The sequence below is a fragment of the Ambystoma mexicanum genome, chromosome 9 (assembly GCF_040938575.1).
Source record: "Ambystoma mexicanum isolate Mex_15411 chromosome 9, UKY_AmexF1_1, whole genome shotgun sequence".
NCBI lineage: Eukaryota > Metazoa > Chordata > Amphibia > Caudata > Ambystomatidae > Ambystoma > Ambystoma mexicanum.
This window is the reverse complement of record NC_090931.1, coordinates 635,932,030-635,952,115: the sequence shown is the minus strand read 5'-3', so window position 1 is coordinate 635,952,115 and position 20,086 is coordinate 635,932,030. Positions and strand designations below refer to the sequence as shown.

Below are 20,086 nucleotides of genomic sequence, written 5' to 3'. Positions count from 1 at the left end.
ACAACGGACGGTCAAATATGCATCCTGCCTGTATGCTTTCAAAGAACTGCGATTTGATAAAAACTAAACGACACAAACAAGACTGCATATTTCCAAGACAGAGCTAGCAAAAAAGAAAAAACTGGCTAGTGACCTACGTGCCCTGAAACACGAGCCTCCAATTAATTAATAGACTAGAGAAAAAGAAAGCCCTAAAGAAAAAATACCATTAATGGGCAAAATCGCACAGAGCATAATTATACCAAAATGACTTGGAATATATGCTATCGACACTAACTAATAAAAACACCTCTTTTTTTGGTTGCTTGTGAATAATAAAACAGGTACAAAAAGAACCATGCAAATAAACCCAGTTCAAGAAAATGCATGGGTACACCATTTTGAAAGAATGTATAGCCGAAGTATGCAAGAAAAATCCTCATCAAAAGAATCAATGACTACGGAATCTTGGAAAATAGAATTCAACAAAGATGAAATCATGGTAATAATCAAAAAGGCAATAAAAAAACACGCACCCGGGCAGGATGGCATGACAAACATGATGCTAAAAGAAGCCCCGGACCTATGGACAGAATTCTGCTTTCAACTTTTTAGCAGAATCCACCAACTAAGACAAATACCCAAATCATGGAAAAACGCATAGAGTTTCAAAAGAGGAGACAGAACAAAGGTGGAAAATGACCGTCCAATCTCCTTACTGGACATTGTGGGAAAAGTGTTTGCCGGAATCCTGCTAAAACGACTAAAAGAGTAGATAAAATCAACAGAAAACTACGACAAGAGACAAGCAGGATTTGTAGAAAAGGTAGATTGCAGTCTGAACTTACTCATAGTCAGCCTATTAAAAATGAAAGTCCTGAAAGAAAACTAGAAACTCTTTCTAGCATGCATTGATATGGCAGCAGCATTTGACCGAGTGGACCGCCAAAGGCTATGGTCAAAACTCAGCCAAAAAGGTTGCCCTAAAGATCTATTGACACCCATAAAAACCCTACACACAGATACAACACTGCAAGTACGCCTAGACCAAGGAGGTACTCTGTCAAGGAAAATATCAACTAAAAGAGGGTGATGTCCTTGAACCTCCAAGATGATGCTCCCCCAATATCAATGGATCCCCAGTGGGATACCAATTATATGCAGATGACCTGATATTGTTGGACAGAATCCCCCTTGGTCTACAACATTAAATAGACGCGCTTCAAAAGTATGTAGATCAGAACGCGCAGGAAATAAATACTGATAAATCAAAAATTCTTGTTATCAAAAAAACCCAGAACAGATCGAAATAAATAAGTGTTTAAATGGAGCCTTGTCAACAAAATATTTCCGATAGTAAAAATCCCAAAATATCTAGGAATAAAAATCAGTGCCGACAGAGGAGAAAAACCTTGGACTGAACATCTCCAGCTTAAAATCACTCAATTAACAGCACAAGCCATGATCCGAAAAAGAAAATATGGTAAATTTTCTACGCAACCCATCATAGATTTCTACAACCAAAAAGTGGTCCCTACCATAACTTGCGGAGGCAAGACTGGCCTAGGAATATCGTGGGAGATATGGGACAAACTTGATAGTTCTTTTTGGAAGAAAATACTAAGACTACCAAAGACAGTACCTATTGGAGTTCTACGACATGAACTAGGATTGTAATTGTTAAGTAGTCAAATCATTTGGAAAGCCCCGACAACCTTTAGAAAAGTAGAATCACCTGCTTGTCCACCGCAATATAACATCATTAACACAGGAAATGGAAGATCCGATTTCTGGCCACTAATTTCATGGAGAGAAACATTTATGGAAATACAAACTGACCTAAAAGTAAGACCTTATGGAAGCAACCGAAAAAAACAAAGACATTACTCATGTCCATTGATTGGTCAGAAACAGAACATATTCGAAGGTCCTCGAAAGTACACACTTTATCAGAAAAACTAATAGGCCTTCCTGGAACAACGCCAGAATACCTAAAAAAAAAAAAAAAAAAGCATAGAGACCTGATGCTGAGATTTAGGCTAAATGTCTTGAGAACAAAAGAGAACTTAATGAAGTATGGCATAACAGACAATAACAACTGTCGCTTATGTGGACAAGGTGAAGAATCTCTACGACACCTAATTCTATTCAGTAGAAAGTTTAGGCCGGAAAGAACAAGGATACTGTACGACACTCTAGCACCAAGTTGCGGATTGGACCCTGACCTATGGTGGGAAGCACTCTACGGTGGAATAAATCAGAAAACCATAAGAGTGCTGGGCATTTTTCTTGAAACCATGATGAACAAATTGGAATGTGTACCAGTAAACTACCAAAAACAAGGGGAAAGGGAAAAGTGAATAAGAGCCAAGAATGAAAATTGATAAAAATACAAGGAGGCTCCTCAAATGCCCAATATATCCCTCACAGTGTAAGGAAGATCAAGACTGAAATGGACACGAGACAAACGTTTCTTGGATCTTGTATGAGAGGGAAATGAATTTAAAGCAAAAGTTTGTAATTTTACTGAATGCTAACAAATAAAAAATAAAAAAAATACCTAAGCACCCCTGACTACTCTTTCCAAGCCTACGAAAAAGTCTTCACTTTTGCCAACTGCAGTCAGTTAATCCTTATAAAATCCACCTCCGCCTCTCCATAGAGTTCACAAACACGCTGGCTCATACTGTTACCACAGGTCCCTATCTAGGTTTATCCTTCAGGAATGCATTCCATTCATGACCTTCCCCCACCCACCACTAGTGCCTCCACTTAGTACAAGGCACCAGACATCAAACCACAGGCTACTGCCCTGGATTACAACCCCCACATCACCTCACCACTGCAATACCTTCTGCACCTTCGCAAGATTCTCATTTTGCCTCACAGGCACCCTCCACTGGAACTTCCTCCAATCCTTTGGCTTAAGTGCTACACCAGCACCGTGGGCTCCTTCAAAATAGCCAGCCACTAAATATTATGGGCTCTATCAGAAATTAGGTGGTATCCCGGCATTAAATCCGCTGGAGTACCGCCTAACACAATTACTTTTTTTTTTTTTATTTTTTTTTTAAAACCTTTATTTTTGGTTTTTGTGTAGTCCTGTAACGACATAATAACAAATACACACCCACATTAGGGTGGACTTAACTCTGCGCCATGTCCCACACACCTGTCCTCCTCCCACCGCTCCCCTCCCCACCCCCTCGCTCGGCCCATGATTCTACTGTTCGTGCTATCTTGTTTCCAGGTCGATGTAGCATGGAAATAGTGCTGCTAGTCCTGTGCCTTCACTGAGACCCTTCTCTTGTGTCTGAGGCAACTGGTTGGCTGGTAAAGACCTCCTCCGATTCTCTTAGCAAGAATGTTATCAACGGTCCCCAGATGTCTGGAGGTCGGGCATGTAGGGGAAGTAGCTTGACAAAGTCTGTTTCCACATCCTGGCAGTAAAGGATATCTTTGCGCCAGGCGCTGAACGATGGAGGGGGGCCTCGGCCCCAGGACATGGCCACTCTCCTTCGGGCCAGTGTCAACAGAAGACCTGTCAGTTTCCTTGTCGGGGCAGCGAGCAGCCTCGTCATACCCAGCAATGCCGCAGTCTGGCTCGGCTGTATCGCCTCTCCCACTATTGCTGCAGTTGTCTCCAAGACTTGATTCCAGAATGGTGTTATTTCGGGGCAGTCCCATGCCAAATGGACGAAGTCTGCCGAATGTTCCCCACATCTCTCACATTTCGCAGCTGTTTCAGGGTGATGTTTGTTCGCTTTCGCAGGTGTATAGTAGGTCTGGTGTAGGAAGTTGAAGTGGATTAGTTTAAAGCGTGTGTTGAGGGCGATTTTTTGAGTCTGCTTCAAGATGAAAGTCCAGTCTTCCGCTGATATTGTACTGTGCAGGGCTCTTTCCCATCTGGTCTTTGCTTGGCCGAGTTTAGGTGATGTATCGGTAGTAATAGCTTTGTAGATTTGTGACACTAGCTTGCCTTCACCCTGCGCTTGAATGGCGTTGTGAAGTAATTGCCAGGTCCGTGGCTGTCTTGGGAAATCTGGTAGGATCGCTTGAAATGTGTAACGGGTCCTGAAGTAGAGGAATACATCGAGTGCGGTGGTGCCTCCTTTCGCTTTAGCTTGTTGCGGAGTTATAAAGCCGTCTTCTGTGAAGAGATCCCCCAGAGTCTCAATTTTCAACTTTTCGGCCCACTGATGAAACACTTTTTCAGATGTGAGTGGAACTCCTGGAATGAATTTAACTGGTAACAGTGGGGAGTATCTCGTTTTTACCCCTTGCCTTTGGGCCAGTCGCAGCCACACTCTGTAAGTTGAGAGCATTACGTTCATGGTGGAGTTGGGAATGGGAATTTGACTGAAGATTACTGCGGTTAACAGATTCGGTGTTGCCAGCGCCCGTTCCACCTGAACGTGGGGTCTGATTGTGTGGGAGGCGTACCAGTGACTGAGAAATTGTGCTTGCGCTGCCCAGAAGTACTTTTCCAGGTCCGGGAGGGCAAGGCCACCACTTGTCACCGGAAGTGTTAGCGTTGCATATGCCACTCTGGCCGGTTTATTTGCCCATAGGAGTTCAAGGACCATGCTCTTCAGTCTCTTCAGATAAGTTTGAGGAAGGAATATTGGAATATTGGAAAACAGGTAGAGTAATTTTGGTAGGATCACCATCTTAACTAGGGAGACCCTTCCCCAGAGCGTTAGTGGAAGGGTCTTCCATCTTGTCACTTTTTCCTGGAGGGACTTGGTCACCTCTTCGTAATTGTCTCGGAACACCTCGTGATAGTTCAAGGACATTTGGATTCCCAGGTAGCGGACATTGGACGTTTTCCAAGTGAATTGGAAGTCATCTACAAAGGGTTTGGTGGCTGGAGTCAGCGGGAAGATGATGGACTTTGACTGATTGATTTTCAGGCCAGAGGCTGTTCCAAATTTGATTACTTCCCTCATGACAGGGTTCAGGTTCTCTTCGGGATTGCGGACGAGTAGGACCACGTCGTCTGCGTAGAGGGATATTATGAGCTTGTGTGGTCCGATAACAAGACCTCTTTGTTGTCGATGTTCTCTTAGGATGGAGGCCAGCGGTTCCATCACCAGGGCGAAGATCAATGCTGAAAGTGGACAGCCTTGTCTGGTGCCTCGCTGGAGTATCACTGGAGCCGATTTTGCCGTGCCTATAATGATGTTGGAGCGTGGCTCGTTGTATAATAACGAAACTAGTTTGACAAAGCGGGCTCCCAGACCCATTCTGGTGAGTACAGCGAACATAAATGGCCATTCCACCGAGTCGAATGCCTTTTCAGCGTCGAGGAGGACCGCTATTGCTTGAGTTGAGGGATCTAGTGCTTCAATGACGCTGAACAGCCTCCTGATGCCGAAGGTCGTGTTGCGGCCAGGAATGAAGCCTGCCTGGTCTGCTAGGACGAGGGTGGGCATCAATGGTAGTAGCCTGTTGGCAAGCACTTTTGCGAGTATTTTGTTGTCGAGGTTGAGGAGGGAGATGGGCCTGTACGACGCACAATCCTCTGGTGGCTTGCCTGGTTTATGCAGGAGGATGACGTTGGCCTCACGGGAGGAATGGGGGAGAGTCTCCTTTTCTAGTGCTTCGGCATATACTGTCGCCAGGAGGGGGGCGAGGGTGGTGGCGAAGGCTTTGTAAAACTCTCCTGTTAGGCCATCTGGGCCAGGAGCTTTTGAGCTAGGGAGGGATTTGATGGCTTCTGTGATCTCCTCTTGTGTGATTAGGTCGTTCAGTGGTTCCCGCAGGGAGTGCTCGACCCAGTATAACTCTGCGTCTTCGAGGTATTCCAACGAGACTTGTGGGTCGTTGTTGTGGCTGTTGCTGTATAGGTCTTGATAGAAAAGCCTGAATTCCTCTGCTATGTCTTCATCAGTGTGGACGAAGTGTCCCTGCCTGGTCTGAATCCTTTCAATTGGCGCTAGTTTATTGTGTGCCTTGACCAGATTTGCCAGGAGGGCGCCCGGTCTTTGACCCTCGCCGTATTGTCTGATTAGGCTGTTGCGGTTTAGAAATTTCACTTCTCGATCTGCTGCGCTATTGAATTTTTGTAGCTCTTCTCTCAGAGCGACTGGTATGTTCGGGTTGGTTGCGCTCACGCGCTGAAGTTCGAGTTGTTTTAGTTTCCCTTCACAAATTGTCAGCTCCCGTCGTATAAGTTTCAATATGCCATTTTCTTTAGCGTGGCAGACCCCTCTGACGAAACACTTTAGAGTTTCCCACAGTGTGCTGGGTGAGGCTACGGAACCTGTGTTGACTTCGAGGAACACCGCAATCTCTTCTCTTAGTTCGGCAGCGAACACCTCGTCTCGCATTGAGCCGGTTTTGAAGCGCCACCGCTGTAGAGGGGGGTTGGGGCATGCTGGGTTTAGTACGAGAGTCACCGGGGAGTGGTCTGAGAGAGTTCTTGGATGGATATCACATGGGTCGCCTGTCCATGGGCCGTTCACAGAGATGAACAGATAGTCGATCCTGGAACTCGAGTTGTGTACGGCAGAGTGGAAAGTATATTCGCGCAGCTCCCCTTTAGACGTTCTCCATGCGTCTTTCAGATTGAATGCTTTGCAGATTTCTTTTATTTGGAGGCTGGCTTTGGATGGAGATTGCGGGGTTGTTCTAGATCTGTCTCTCACCGGATCCATCACTGTATTCATATCTCCGCCCCAGATTATAGTCGCTGGTTCATGAGATGGTAGACGGGAAAGTACCCAGCCGAAGTTGTCGGGGCCGTCTATGTTCGGTGCGTAGGAGTTAACAAAGGTGATTCTCTGACCTGCTATAATGCCACTCACCAGAAGAGTTCTCCCTTCGGCGTCTTTTGTGGTGTGGACAAGCCGAAAGCTGATCCTTTTGTGTATTAAGATCGCGACTCCTCTGGAGTAAGATGAGTACGATGAAAAATATCTATGGCACCCCCAGCTCTTGGCCCACTGGTGATCCTTCTCCGGGAGTAAGTGAGTTTCTTGAAGCATGGCAACGTCGACTTCATGTCTTCTAAGGTACTGGAGGATTTTTCTGGTTTTGGATGGGATGTTGCCTCCTCTTATATTCCAGGTTATGATTTTGAATAGAACTGATCGGGGACCATTTTGATTCGTTTTTTGTTCCTTTTGGTCCTGCTTGGAGGTTCAATGGATGGACGGTGAGATAGAGGTGGTGGTGAGCGGAGGGGGCTCAGGGTCGGAGGATGGCGTGGAACTGGTGGCGCAAAACTTGGCCGTTTCCTACGGCTAAACTGGGGTGAGGATGTACACCTCAACTGGAGGTGGTATGGTAACTGTGACTTCCCTCCCACACGCGGGTAACCCCCAACTGACCCGCAAGGTTCCCTTTTCATAACTAAACTGAACAGGTTGCTGTGCTTGGGGCACTTGTGCCTCCCGAGAGGGAAGGGTGGCTCTCCTTTACACTAGGAGTTAGTCTCTGCGGTATTAGGTTTATGTCTTGTTACCTAGGATATGGATTCTGTTTCCTTGGGTGTCTGGGTTGAACGTTATGGCGGTTCTCTGCGTCTTTGGTGTTCACGCTGCGGTCTGGAGTTATTAGCGGCGGATCTGTAGCCGGCGTGATCCAGGTAGTCGCTGGCTTCCTCAGGCGTGTGGAAGAAGAGTGCTTTCCCATCATGTTGAATGCGAAGCTTTGCTGGGAAGAGCATTGAGTATTGTATTTGATTGTCTTGCAGCCTTCTCTTAACTGTCGTGAAGGAGCGCCTCAGTGTTTGAACGGTAGGGGAGAAATCTGGGAAAAATTGAATTGGGTCTCCGTCATATTGAATTTTCCCTTTTTCTCTGGCAGCCTTGAGTATCGCATCTCTATCTTTATAATTTAATAGTTTTGCAATAATCGGCCGTGGACTTGCGCCTGGGATTGGTTTGGCGCTCGGAATTCTGTGGGCTCGTTCGACTACGAACAATTTGGAGAGGATCTCTTTCCCGAAAAGGTCTATGCAAATCTGTTCGACATGGTCCTCCATTTTCGTTTGGAGTTGTTGTTCTCTGAATCCGATGATTCTGATATTATTCCTTCGTGAGCGTCCTTCTAAGTCTTCATTCTTGGCATTGACAGACTTCATCTGGGACTCGAGGGCGGTGACTCGTGTGGCAAGGCCTGTTGCGCCGTCATCCAGGTCGGATACTCGTTGCTCCACCGTGTCTAGCCTGTCGGCGTGCTTGTCGAGGCGATGTTGGAGCAGGTCTACTTTCGATGATAGGTTGTCGAGTTTACTGCCCAAGTCGCCGATTCCCGCTTTGAGGTCCATCAGGATTTCTCTGATATCGAAACATTGTAGTTGTTCTTCTGGCGGGGACGTAGTGGGTGTTGGTGACACTACTCCGCTCGCCTCGGAGTGCGGTTTGCTGGTGGAGCCAGACTCAAAGTTCAGTTTCTTTTGGGATTTGTCTAATTTCCCCATATTAAACTTTCTTCTGCTTCTGGGCACTCAACAATGGGGCCGACTGGTAACTGTGGGCCAAACACTGGTATTTGAGTGGCGTCTATTGGTTTCGTTGTGGTGTTGCGCTGGGGCAGCTGCCGGGTCTGCGCTGGGCTGCTATTTGGGGGTGGTTTGGAGTGAATTCCTTGTGAGGTGGTTTTTCCCCCCTGATTCTGTAGGGCCTGCACAAGCCGTCCTTTCTCTTTACGGCAGTGATCCTTGGGTCTGTGGTTGGCTCGGGGGTTGGGACCACCAGAGTTACTTTGGTTAGTGCTGTTCTCGTGGGGGGAGGCGACTTTTGAGGTTTTCAGACGGGATCGCTGTGTTCCTCTGGCTGCCGATATTCTGGGCGTGAGCCGTCGAGTGTTTATCGAGCTGCAGTGTAAGGAGTCGTGGCACGTTAGGCCCTGTATCGTAGCCAACCTCCTAATGGTGATCTTGTCAGTCTGGGTCTCCTCTGCTTGCCGAATTATGCTATATGCTATGGGGCGCAGAGGGTCTCTGAACTGGGCTCTGCAAATCGGCGGCCTTGGGATTTGATTGTATTGGCCCTGGCCAAATGGGCTGTTCGCTGTGGCTTTCGCTGTGGCCGCGGGTGATGGTGGAGATATCCCCGGTTGTTCGGAGCCGGTCAAGCGCGCTCTTCGTATTGGAGGGACGCAGCCGGTTGGGCGTTGGAGACGGTTGCTGGCGAGGCGTACCCTGCTATGCCTCCTTCATTCACCGAGGGATTTGACGGGGATCGGGAAGGTAGCTTGCGCACGCTGGGGGGAGCTCCTACCTGGGTGCTCGGCGAGAGCACCACCGCTTGTCGTCCTGCTTCTTGGGCGTCGGCTGGGCCGTTGCAGGGACGGAGACTGTGTGTCTCTTGGCGCCACCGGCGCGCACGTCTACCCGCTGCTTGACGCGGCCCAGCTCTTCAACTCCACGGATCTCTGTAGGTTCTGGGTGTCGGGTGACACATCAGCGCCGCCGCTCGAGCTTCGAAGGGGAGCCTTTGCGCCTCTTTCTCGTTCCTTCCTCCGTCCCAGGCTCACTGCCGGCACGAACCGCAGGCCTGCTGCCTGGCCGGGACTCGGCCGCCGCTTCCCCGCCAAAGACAATATCGGGCTTAAAATGTTGTTCGGTGTCTCCTGAAGGCTCCAGTCTGTGTTTGCGGGAGAAATGAACACCGCAGAGGGAAGGATGTCGCAGGATTAATGGAGAGCCACACGGAGCTCTCTAGGAGGCAGCCATCTTGGATGGCTCTCTAGCGCCCTCTTCCGCCTAACACAATTACTGTTACTGCAACTTGGTCCGGCCGGATGCCAAGTTGCGGTGGCGATGTAAGTCCCCATTTTGTTTTGTCCCTAGGACTCAATGGGGCATTTTTGATGCAATTACTGCAGCAGTAATTACGCCAAACTGCAGCAGTGGATCCCGCACGAGCTGCACACATACCCGGTGCTCACACGCACCTTTGACTCCCTCTACCCTCTCTACTGATCTGAACTTCGGTTCCCAAGGGCGTTCAACCTACAAGCGCCTTCAGACCATACCAATGGTATATAAGGCGCTATATAAATGCAAAATAACAATAACAATAACCAGCTGAAAGTTGGCACAATCACCACCAGCTGACAGCTGGAGGTGAATCCTCCGGGTTTCCCCCAAATTCGGGATTATGTGGATCAATAATGTGGTGGTAATAGCGCTACCACCGCATTTTTACGACTACGCCCAACCCTTGATGAGGTCCTATGTCTGTAAACCTGAAGAGCCCCTTTGTTTAGATGCTGCATCCTGAACACAGTAGTTTGTGAAATACACCTGCAGTGTCATTTCTTAACGCTTTGAAGAGTCAAAGTAAAATGTAAAGCAAGGTGCAAGCACTTTACGCCTTAATGTTACACTTTGTTGAGTTATAATGCTTTTTGGAGGCAGTGTGAGGGCACGGAACACGATATACATTTGTGCTGTGCGTTCCTACTCTGTCTGCACCAATGCTTTCTGCCATCATGTATTTTCATGCTGACGGAAAACAAAAGGACTCCTATGGAATCCGCCTGAGTTTACCAACTGGTAAAAACCGGTGGAATCCATAGGAATCAACTGAAAATGCCATCTGCAGAGCGTAATTTGCAGGCGGTATTTACATGTTTACCAAAATGGATTGGAATTGTGAAAAATAAAGGCGATTTTGCCTGTGTCTTTACACTTCATTTTCAAAATCAAACGGAAGCGGTACCCTTCACTGCAATCGACGAGAGCCATTTAGAATGCAACCCATGGACTTGTACACATATTCTCATGTAACTCAGCAATTACATTGGAATGTCTCACTCACCACAGCTTCTTTCCAAAACACTTGTTTTCATTTAGAATCTACCACGTTCGTATGTCCCGTTTGATACCCAACTTGCTCAAATCACACCAGGTCAATTAAAAGAAGCGCAAATAAAGGAATAGCTATTTGTGTGGGTATCTTCATTGAATTCATAAACACTAATCTCCACCCCTGTATGGGATTTTAAAGCTGATACTTAAAAACTGAGAGAATACTCTCTTAAATTATGATAAGACTTATAACCATAAACAGATTCAACAATATTTTAACCTATCTGGCTCAAGTGTTTCCGATTATCACACACCCAAATTCAACTGTGTGCCTCTAGAGTTTATTGTCCTACATGGTAAGCCCCAAACCAAGAAAAAAAAGGGCAATTGCTAGACAGCAGAAAGCAGTTACTAACTCTCATCACACTGCGCACTGACAATTGAAGTTCGTTCTTTTTTGCGTCCCTGTGAGATGAGCGTAGGAGCACAGCTTTCAAAGGCATTTTTCCAAGTGAATTTTACTTTTTTGACAAAGATTTTACCGCACCAGAGGACCCTTAGTGTTTACCTTCTAGATAGGACACTTTTAAAGTGAAGGTGGGTGTTTTACCTTTTTCTACAGTCACCTTCTCTGTCCTTAGTTGGAAAGATGCAACATTTTGACAAATGTACCTCATGTTGAGGTAAGAAATGTGTAAAAGATGACTATGGTCTCTGCATTGGTTGCCCACACCCAACAGCCACACTGTGGAGGAATGCCCAATTTGTCAAGAAAATGCCCTACAGAAGGCTAACAGATAAAAAGAGGATAAGACTCAGATCACACCTTTAAAGGGATAAGGCAATTTTCCCTCTGCTTCTAAAGGCTCATGTGCCTCTAAAAAGCAGAGATTGGTGGTCTTTATAGCAATATACCATATGACACCCCCAGGGTTCCCTCAGACCTTCACCACGGGAAACGCTCGATATCGAGGGACTCAGTGGCAAAGGAGTGAAGATTGAAAGCAACGCAGCACATGCTTACCGTCACTGCACATAGGCAGAGATATTTTGTGTCTATGAATCGCAATGAAGATCTCAGGATGGAGAGTCTAATAATCTTAGATAGCTCGTCTTTTACAGAGAGTTCAGTGTTAGTTGTTGTTTCAAAAGGTGATATCGACTTCAAACCTTTACCATTATGAGGACACAAAATGGCTCACTGGTGGACAGGGTGGTGACGAAGAGAGGATGTGTGTGTTCAATATGTACCTACTGCAAATAAGGTCAGTCACGTCCCTGCCATACACAGACAATTCAGGCACTAAATGGTTGTGAGTAGTGTACCGGGGAAGAGTTGGGAAAAGAAATAGGTGGAGGGAAATATCCTGCTGGGACGCTATGCTTATAACATGTTTCTGCAATAATGTACCTGCAGGGTTCAGCACTCAAGCTCAAGGCAAGCCTATTGGTGAGGCCCCAGCAGGATTCACAAGCCGAAATGTACTGTTACCAGCCTTCAGCCCAGCAGATATACTGTTCCTCACAGCCATTCCATCAGGTGAGAGGAATGCTTATAACATATTGTTGCCTAAACTGGGCACGTACTTTATCCCCTGACCGCCCAACCCTACTGTGTCCTTCCTTTATCCATCTGTGTGATTCTTGCATTCCGCTGCGTCTCTCATGCATCTTAATGTGTCCTCATGCATCAGACTGCCCAAGTGTGCAATCAACTTTACCATGCCTGCCACTGACAGTACAACCTCTGCATGCTTTTACTTACTCCCTTACTTTCTCTCCCATTTTCAAATTGCTTGAGTACTTTTCTGGGAATATCCACTAGTATACACACTAGTTGCTTGGTACTCCTCCAAAAGAAATGTGACTACAGAAACATGCAGCTCTTCATCTCAGCAACATCTAAAGGAGGTGCATTGTACTTAAGAGCAACATTTGGACAAATCGACACGCACATGAACCATAGTGCTTGCGTCCAGTATTTAAATCATGCAGTAGCTTAAAAAGAATTGAGAGGTGCTATTTCAATTTTAAAAAATCCAACAAAACTTAAATACAATGTAAATATAATTATATGTGCACATAGTCTTAGAGGGAATTAATGAATGAATGTATTCATTACTTTGGCATACAATGTAGAAACGTTGTCTGGAGTTGCCTTTCCAAGATGGCAGCCACTGTTAAGCAAGTGAAACAGAATGCGCTAAGAGAGATGTGCGGATGATCTTATTGGGACAAAAGTGCACATTGTATCTCAGGCGAGATAACAAGTGCAAATTCCAAGTGCTATTCTTAAGGTCATGTGATGTGGCCGGGCTTGTTGGACATCCTGTCCTGGAACTCGCATTTCCCCGCATGGCAAAATTCATCATTTATTACATTTAAGGTGTGCAACTTCAGTACGGATTGATATAGAATAACTTCTTAGATTGTATAAGGAGGCTTGCAGGACAAGACCACTGAATGATGGGACTAATGGACAAGAAGAACAAGTTACTTGCCCATGGTAACGTTCTTTCAACTGGATGTTCCGCCCACGTAGTCCTCATCTGAAACACACTTGTGTATAGGCGCGTTATAAATGCCATATCATATCATATCTTATGATAATTCCATATCCTGCTTCAGCTGCTTCAGACATTTTTTCATGTAGAGAGCGCTGCACGACGATCCCTGTCGACTCCAGGTCCCTTGGAGGCCTCCGTCTCGATGTCGACGTCATCGATGATATAAAGCGTGCACAGCAGCCGTTGCCTTCAGTTAAATTTTTTAAAGCGTTTATAGTGTGAGACCGTAAAACAAATCCTTATCACGGTCTAGCCCTCCTGGGTAACCATGCACCGGTCTTAGACAATCTTAGACAATCTCCTAGGGGGGTGTGGATCACTATACTCCCCCTGCTTTCGTATCTCAGGGCCTTTGTGCACTGTGTTACTCCTATATTACGCCTAACAACATACACCTATCTTACTCCTATGGACACCAAACACAAGACACAAACAAAACACAAGAATCGATTCAATTATAACAATAGAATACATTTATTTATGCACAGCAAAACATGATGCAAACAATACTAAAACTATGCAAATCTCAACTTTGCACCTTTTATGCTTCTGGTGCAAATCTACCATGCAATAACTATAAGCCTTACAGGTTTCTAATGCAAGCCTGTGATTCTAATGCAGTCTAATGCAAGCGTCAGCATCCAGCAATTCTCTCCTTCATGCAGGATTAATCCTCTCCAATCCACACCATACTTCACACTCTCTACCTAAGACAATCCCTGTCTGATTTCTCCTTTCCCAAACCCAAAGCTCTTTGTGTGAGTGTCTGTTCTAATCAACCAGTTTAGTCTATGCCATAAACCATACTTCCCATTTGCATGTGCCTCTCTCCCCTCTCCAGCTCGCTCTTTGTCAAGTCTCTCCAAGTCTCTCCTCTCCCGCTACTCTGCGACCAGCCAGTCATTCAGAGCCAGGCCTTGGTCTCTCTCTGCCAGATCGATCTCATCAAGGCCTCATCAGATTCTGCTGTACCAAGACACCTCTCCCTCATTGCATCTAGCACCATCTCCAACAGCAACTAAAAACAGCAACTCCCATCTCCCCTGGTTATACTATTCCATTACGCACTCATTCCCCCTGGTTACTTTAAGCATTCCTTTGTTTCTCTGTGTGTCATCATTCTATATTCAGGCAGTGACTGAATGTCTGTGTAGCATGTTCTTTCGTGTTCTGGTCACTGCGTGTTCTGTGTCAATGTGACATTTCAAAGCATATCTACTAGCGCATGGCCTTCTAATGCCTGCAGTGCCTGACTCCTATTTCTCCATTCATACCCATTCAATCCACTGTTGCTTCACAAAATCCTCTTTCCGTGCCTGTGTGCAAAGCCTCTCCTTGCCTGAAAAGGCTCTTCTCCCATCTCCCCATGTGGCGCTGCCCCCCTTCCTCTCTCTGCGAAGCACAGAGCTCAAGCTGATAAGCCAGGCCCTCCCTACTCAGACAAAGGTGACCTCTTATGAACCAAACTGTTTACGAATTCCTTCTCACAGTGTACCATAATATTTCGCACTGCCGCGGCGCTCCTCTGTCTCCATCAGAAATGGCTTTATAATGCCAGCTAAATGCTTTCCAACGTTTACGCTTTCTTCTCGCAAACCGAAGCGCTATCTACCTAATGCAAACATATTCTAAGTGCACACTCTACATGCATACATATGTACATGTCAGTCTCTGCATGTGTAACTACAAATATAACAATGCCTCATTCTAAATGGCTCTACATGGTATTTCAAATATGACAGTGTGTCATTCTAAATGCAAATTGCAAATGCATACAAAGTGGCAGTCTAATAGTGTGGATAGTGTCTACTTCAGTAATGTACAATGGATAGCTTAAACAGGATGCAATAATGGAATGATTCCATAGCAAAGAGTAAAGATTGGGTAATTGTTCTGTAACAAAGAGTAATGATTATCTAATGATAACAAATCCAGGCTCCTCCTTTTATCAGGTTCTACAATAGAATATCCTAAACCCGACAGTTACTCCTCCTGAAAGAGCGAAGACTGCAATCACATGGAAAATGTTACTGCGGGGCAGTTTGGGAGGGGCTATGAGGAGTACGTGGGAGGAACATCCAGTCGAAAGAACATTACCATGGGTAAGTAACTTGTTCTTCAAATGGATTGTGTCCTCCCATGTATTCCTCATCTAAAGGATAAGCTCCCAAAGCAGTGTATGTATTCCTGGAAGAGGGAGTGAGAATTTTCAGACTCATGTTAATTTAGGAGTTAATTTAAAGGTCTGTGTGCACAGAATGTAACACCTCCTCCCAAATGAAACTTCCCCGCTTGAGGGAGAGTCCAGATGAACAAGTTACTTACCAACTGTAATGTTCTTTTGACTGGATGTTCCTCCCACGTATTCCTCATCTTAGATAATCTGGCAGCTTGCTGCTTCTTTCTTTGGAATTTTTTTTTTGCCAGAGGGCGCTGTGCTCAAGGCTGCGTAGTCTTAGTCCCTCGAGGGCCGCCGTCAAGTGTCGACGTCATCCGTCGTATAAAGGGCTCGAGCCGCGCCGTTGGTCTCAGTTCTGTTTTTTCTGTGTTAATGGTCCTATCAGTTCTATCAGGCATCGAAGGATGTCCGGCTCTTAAGGAAGTACAAGTGCAAAAAGCGTAAAAACTGTACGGAGGGGTAGGTTGGGAGGGTCGATGAGGAATACGTGGGAGGAACATCCAGTTGAAAGAATGTTACAGTTGGTAAGTAACTAGTTCTTCGAATGGATTTGTGTCCTACCACATATTCCTCATCTTAGATAGACTCCCACAGCAGTTGCAATTTGGAGGAGGGAGTACCAGAGTTTTTAATTATGTACTGAATGAAGGATGGCTTTTGCAAAAAGGCCTCCTTGGTAAGAAGTGGACAGGTGTGCATGGATGACCAGGTGGCCGCTGCACAAATGTCCTACACAGGAACGTCCCTCTGAAGAGCCGTGGAAGTTGCTATGCCCCTGGTTGAACGAGCCCTTAATCCATCTGTAGGCTCTTTCCCAGACAACCTGTAACATTCAAATATTCATAGGATTATCAATCCTATGAAAAAGGTTTTTTTCGACAAACCGAGGCCAAATTTGTGTCCAGTGTAACCGCCAAATAACTGATCAGTTTGTCTAAATCTTTCAAGTCTAGAGATATATAAGCTGAGAGCCCTTTTAGGGTCCAGCCTGTGGAACCTTTCCTCCTCTTTACTAGCGTGCAGAGGAAGGTAAAAGGAAGGTAAAGTAATCTTTTGTGACTGATGGAAATCTGGAACTATTTTAGATAAGAAAAAAGGGTTGACCTTCAAAATAACTTTATCTTTGTGGAAAATGGTGTGAGGAGGCTTACAAGAGAGCGCCTGCAACTCACTCACCCTGCGGGCTGAAGATAAAGCCACTAGTAAAACAGTTTTAAAAGTTAGGACCCTTAAAGGGCAAGAATGTAAAGGCTCAAAAGGGGCATACATAAGACATTTTAAAACTAAATTTAAGTCCCAAATGGGAACCTGAAAATGTGTAGGAGGGAACACATTTGTTAACTAAAGGCATTTTAAAATACAAAACTACTTCTGAGGAGCGCTTGAAGATAGATAGCGCTGCTAAATATCCTTAAATAGTACCAACTTGGAGCCCCAAGTTGGCCAAATGTAAAAGAAAGGAAAGCACCATGGGAGTGCTACATTGAAAGGATCCCCATTCTTATTCCTGCACCAGTTACTGAATTTTTTCCAACAACGCCGGTACAAGGATTTTGTTGCTGGCATTCTAGCCGAAAGCAAAATGTCCATAACGTCGTCCGGAAGGTCCCAATCCTTATATCTCAGCCTCTCAGAAGCCAAGCGTGAAGGCTGAGAGCTTTGACCTCTGGATGGAGAACTTGACCTTCCCTTTGCGAGAGGAGATCCTCTCTTTGTGGAAGACGTATTGGATGGCAGATGGACATGTCCAGAAGGTCCAGGGTACCACGTTCTCCTGGCCCAATCCGGGGCAATTAGGATCATGGTTTTCCTGAACTTTCTCAACCTCCTGATTACTTGAGGAATCACAGGGACTGAAGGGAACGCGTATAGGAGTGGAAATATCCAGTCCACCACGAACGCGTCCCCTAGAGCTCCTCTCGGGGGAAATTCCCTTGAGCAGTACAGTTTTCACTTTCGGTTGGTACCGGTCACAAACAGATCCACTTGAGGGGTTCACCAAAGGGCGAAGATCTCTTGAAGGACTTCCTGAGCTAGTTCCCATTCGTGGGAGACTGTGCTCTGCCTGCTCCGAGCATCTGCCGCAGTGTTTTTCTCTCCGGCTAGATGAATTGCCGATAAAAAGATTCCTTCTTGCATTGCCCAGAACCAGAGCTGCATTGCTTCTCTGCACAGTGGGAGTGATCCTACGCCTCCTCCTTTGTTGAGGTAATACATGGCCACTGTGTTGTCCGTCATTATTAGGACATTCTTTCCCTGTACAGAGTACAGGAAGGCTTTCAGCGCTAGTCTGATTGCCCTCAGCTCCAAAAGGTTGATGTGTAGTTTGGACTCCGATGGAGACCAACGACTGCCGATTGTCAGATCGTCGGTGTGAGGTGCCCGTCACTACCGTTATCTCCGGTCATGGTTGCCAAAACTGTTCCCCCACCTTGCGAGCCCACCATAGAAGATCTTGAGCTACTTTGGCCGAGACTTGCAGAAGATCTGACATCTCCCCCAAAAACTGGGACCATTGAGTCCTGAGAGCCCATTGAAGGGATCTCATCCTCAGTCGAGCCGCTGGCACCAGAAAAATGCAGGATGCTATGAGGCCTAGCAACCTTAGAAAGTCGAAAGCTGGCAGATGTTGGGCATTTTGAAACTTCCTTACCATCTGCAGAATGTGGTGAGCTCTCTCTTCGGCAGGCGAGGCTTTCCCTGAGGTAGTATCCAGGACTGCTCCGATGAATTGGAGTCTTTGGCTTGGAATCATTTGTGACTTCTTGTAATTGAGGGAGAAGCCCAGTCTGTGTAAGAAGTGGCAGGTAACGATAAAATGTTCCTGGGCTTGTTCTGTTGGACTCGCCCTGATTAACCAATAGTCCAGGTAAGGGTAGACATGAATCACTCCTCTCCTGAGACTCACTGCCACTACAGGCATCAGCTTGGTGAAAACCCTCGGGCGGAGGTCAGCCCAAATGGCAGAACTCGAAACTAATAGTGAGATCCGCCATTTGCAAACCTCAGGTACATTCTGTGCTTGAGATGGATTGACACATGAATGTAAGCATCCCGAAGGTCCAATGAAACCAGCCAGTCCTGAAGCTGAAGAGCCTGAAGGTTTTGAGAAAGGGTCACCATCTTGAACTTGTCCTTCCTGAGGAACTTGTTCAAGTTTCTTAAGTCCAAGATGGGTCTCAACCCTCCGTCTTTTTTGGGATGATAAAATAAGGGGAGTACCAACCCTTGTTCCTCTCCGTTACAGGTACATGTTCTATTGCACCTTTCTCTAGCAGGGTTACAATCTACTGCACAAGGAGAGGGTCTGGAATGTTTACAGAATTGGCTCCCGGTGGATGATCTTGAGGTCTTTGATGAAAAGGAAGGCAGTAACCATGGGTAACTATCTCTAGTGCACAGGCATCTGGCATTAATGCCCGCCATTCGTCCAGATACCGAGTGATTCTGCCTCCCACCGGGGTTTTGTGGGTTAAGACCTCAAAGTGGCTTTGCAGTGGCTGCAGCAGTGGCTGAGGAGGTAGTAGCCGCTGCTGACCGGAGGAAACGCGTACAGGAGTGAAAACTCCCAGTCCACTATGAACTTCTAGAGCCCCTCTTCCCTTGCTCTCCCTTGAGCAGTACCGCTCGCACTACTGGTTGACACCGATCATGAACAGATCCACTGGAGGGGTTCCCCAAAAGGTGAAAATCTCTTGAAGGACTTCCTGAGCTAGTTGCCACTCGTGGGAGATTGTGCTCTGCCTGCTCAGAGCGTCTGCCGCCGTATTCTCCACTCCGGCTAGATGAACTGTCGCATTGTCTCTCTGCACAGTGGTAGTGACCCTACACCTTCTCTCCTGTTGAGGTAGTACATGGCCACTGTGTTGCCTGTCATTATCAGGACATTCTTTCCTCGCACAGAGGCCTTCAGTGCTAGTCTGATCGCCCTCAGCTCCAAAAGATTGATATGTAGTTTGGACTCCGATGGAGACAAACGACCACTGATTGTCAGTGGCTGCCAAAAAGGTTCTCCCTTCAGAATGTTATCCTTGCAGGCCCGCAGGAGAACTTGTGCAACCCTGCTTGGAAACTGAAGGAGATCTGACATTCTGACTGCGAATTGAGACCATTTAGTCCTGACAGCCCACTGGAAAGATCTCATTCTCAGGCGCGCCTCTGGAACCATAAAATGCAAGATGCCATGAGGCCGAGCAACCTCAGAAAGTCGAAGGCCAGGAGACGTTGGGCACTTTGAAATTTGGTGACCATCTTCAGAATGTCTTGAGCCCTCAATTCTGGTGGCAAGGCTTTTCCCAGAGGTGCATCCAGGACTGCTCCAATGAATTGGAGTCTTTGAGATGGTATCATGTGGGACTTCTTGAAGTTGAGGGAGAAGCCCAGTTCATGGAGAGAATGGCAGGTGTAGCTGAGATGTTGCATGGCCTGTTCGGGGGAACTGGCCCTAATCAGCCAATCATCCATGTAGGGGTAGATGTGAATCCCTCGGTATATTGAGACACGCTGCCACCACCAACAACAACTTGGTGAAAACTCTTGGGGCGGAGGTCAGCCCAAATGGCAGAACTGGAAACTGATAATGAGAGCTTCCAACAC

The 20,086-nt window shown here is 46.4% G+C and overlaps 1 protein-coding gene across 1 annotated transcript in view; it reads left to right on the top strand.

Moving 5' to 3' along the window:
* The window catches only part of FOXN1 (forkhead box N1), an 848,919-nt gene that overhangs the window by 411,006 nt on the left and 417,827 nt on the right, over positions 1-20,086 (top strand). Inside the window, exon 5 of the mRNA XM_069615340.1 lies at positions 12,162-12,284. Coding sequence (XP_069471441.1) covers positions 12,162-12,284 — 123 coding nt within the window. The remainder of the gene's footprint in view (positions 1-12,161; positions 12,285-20,086) is intronic.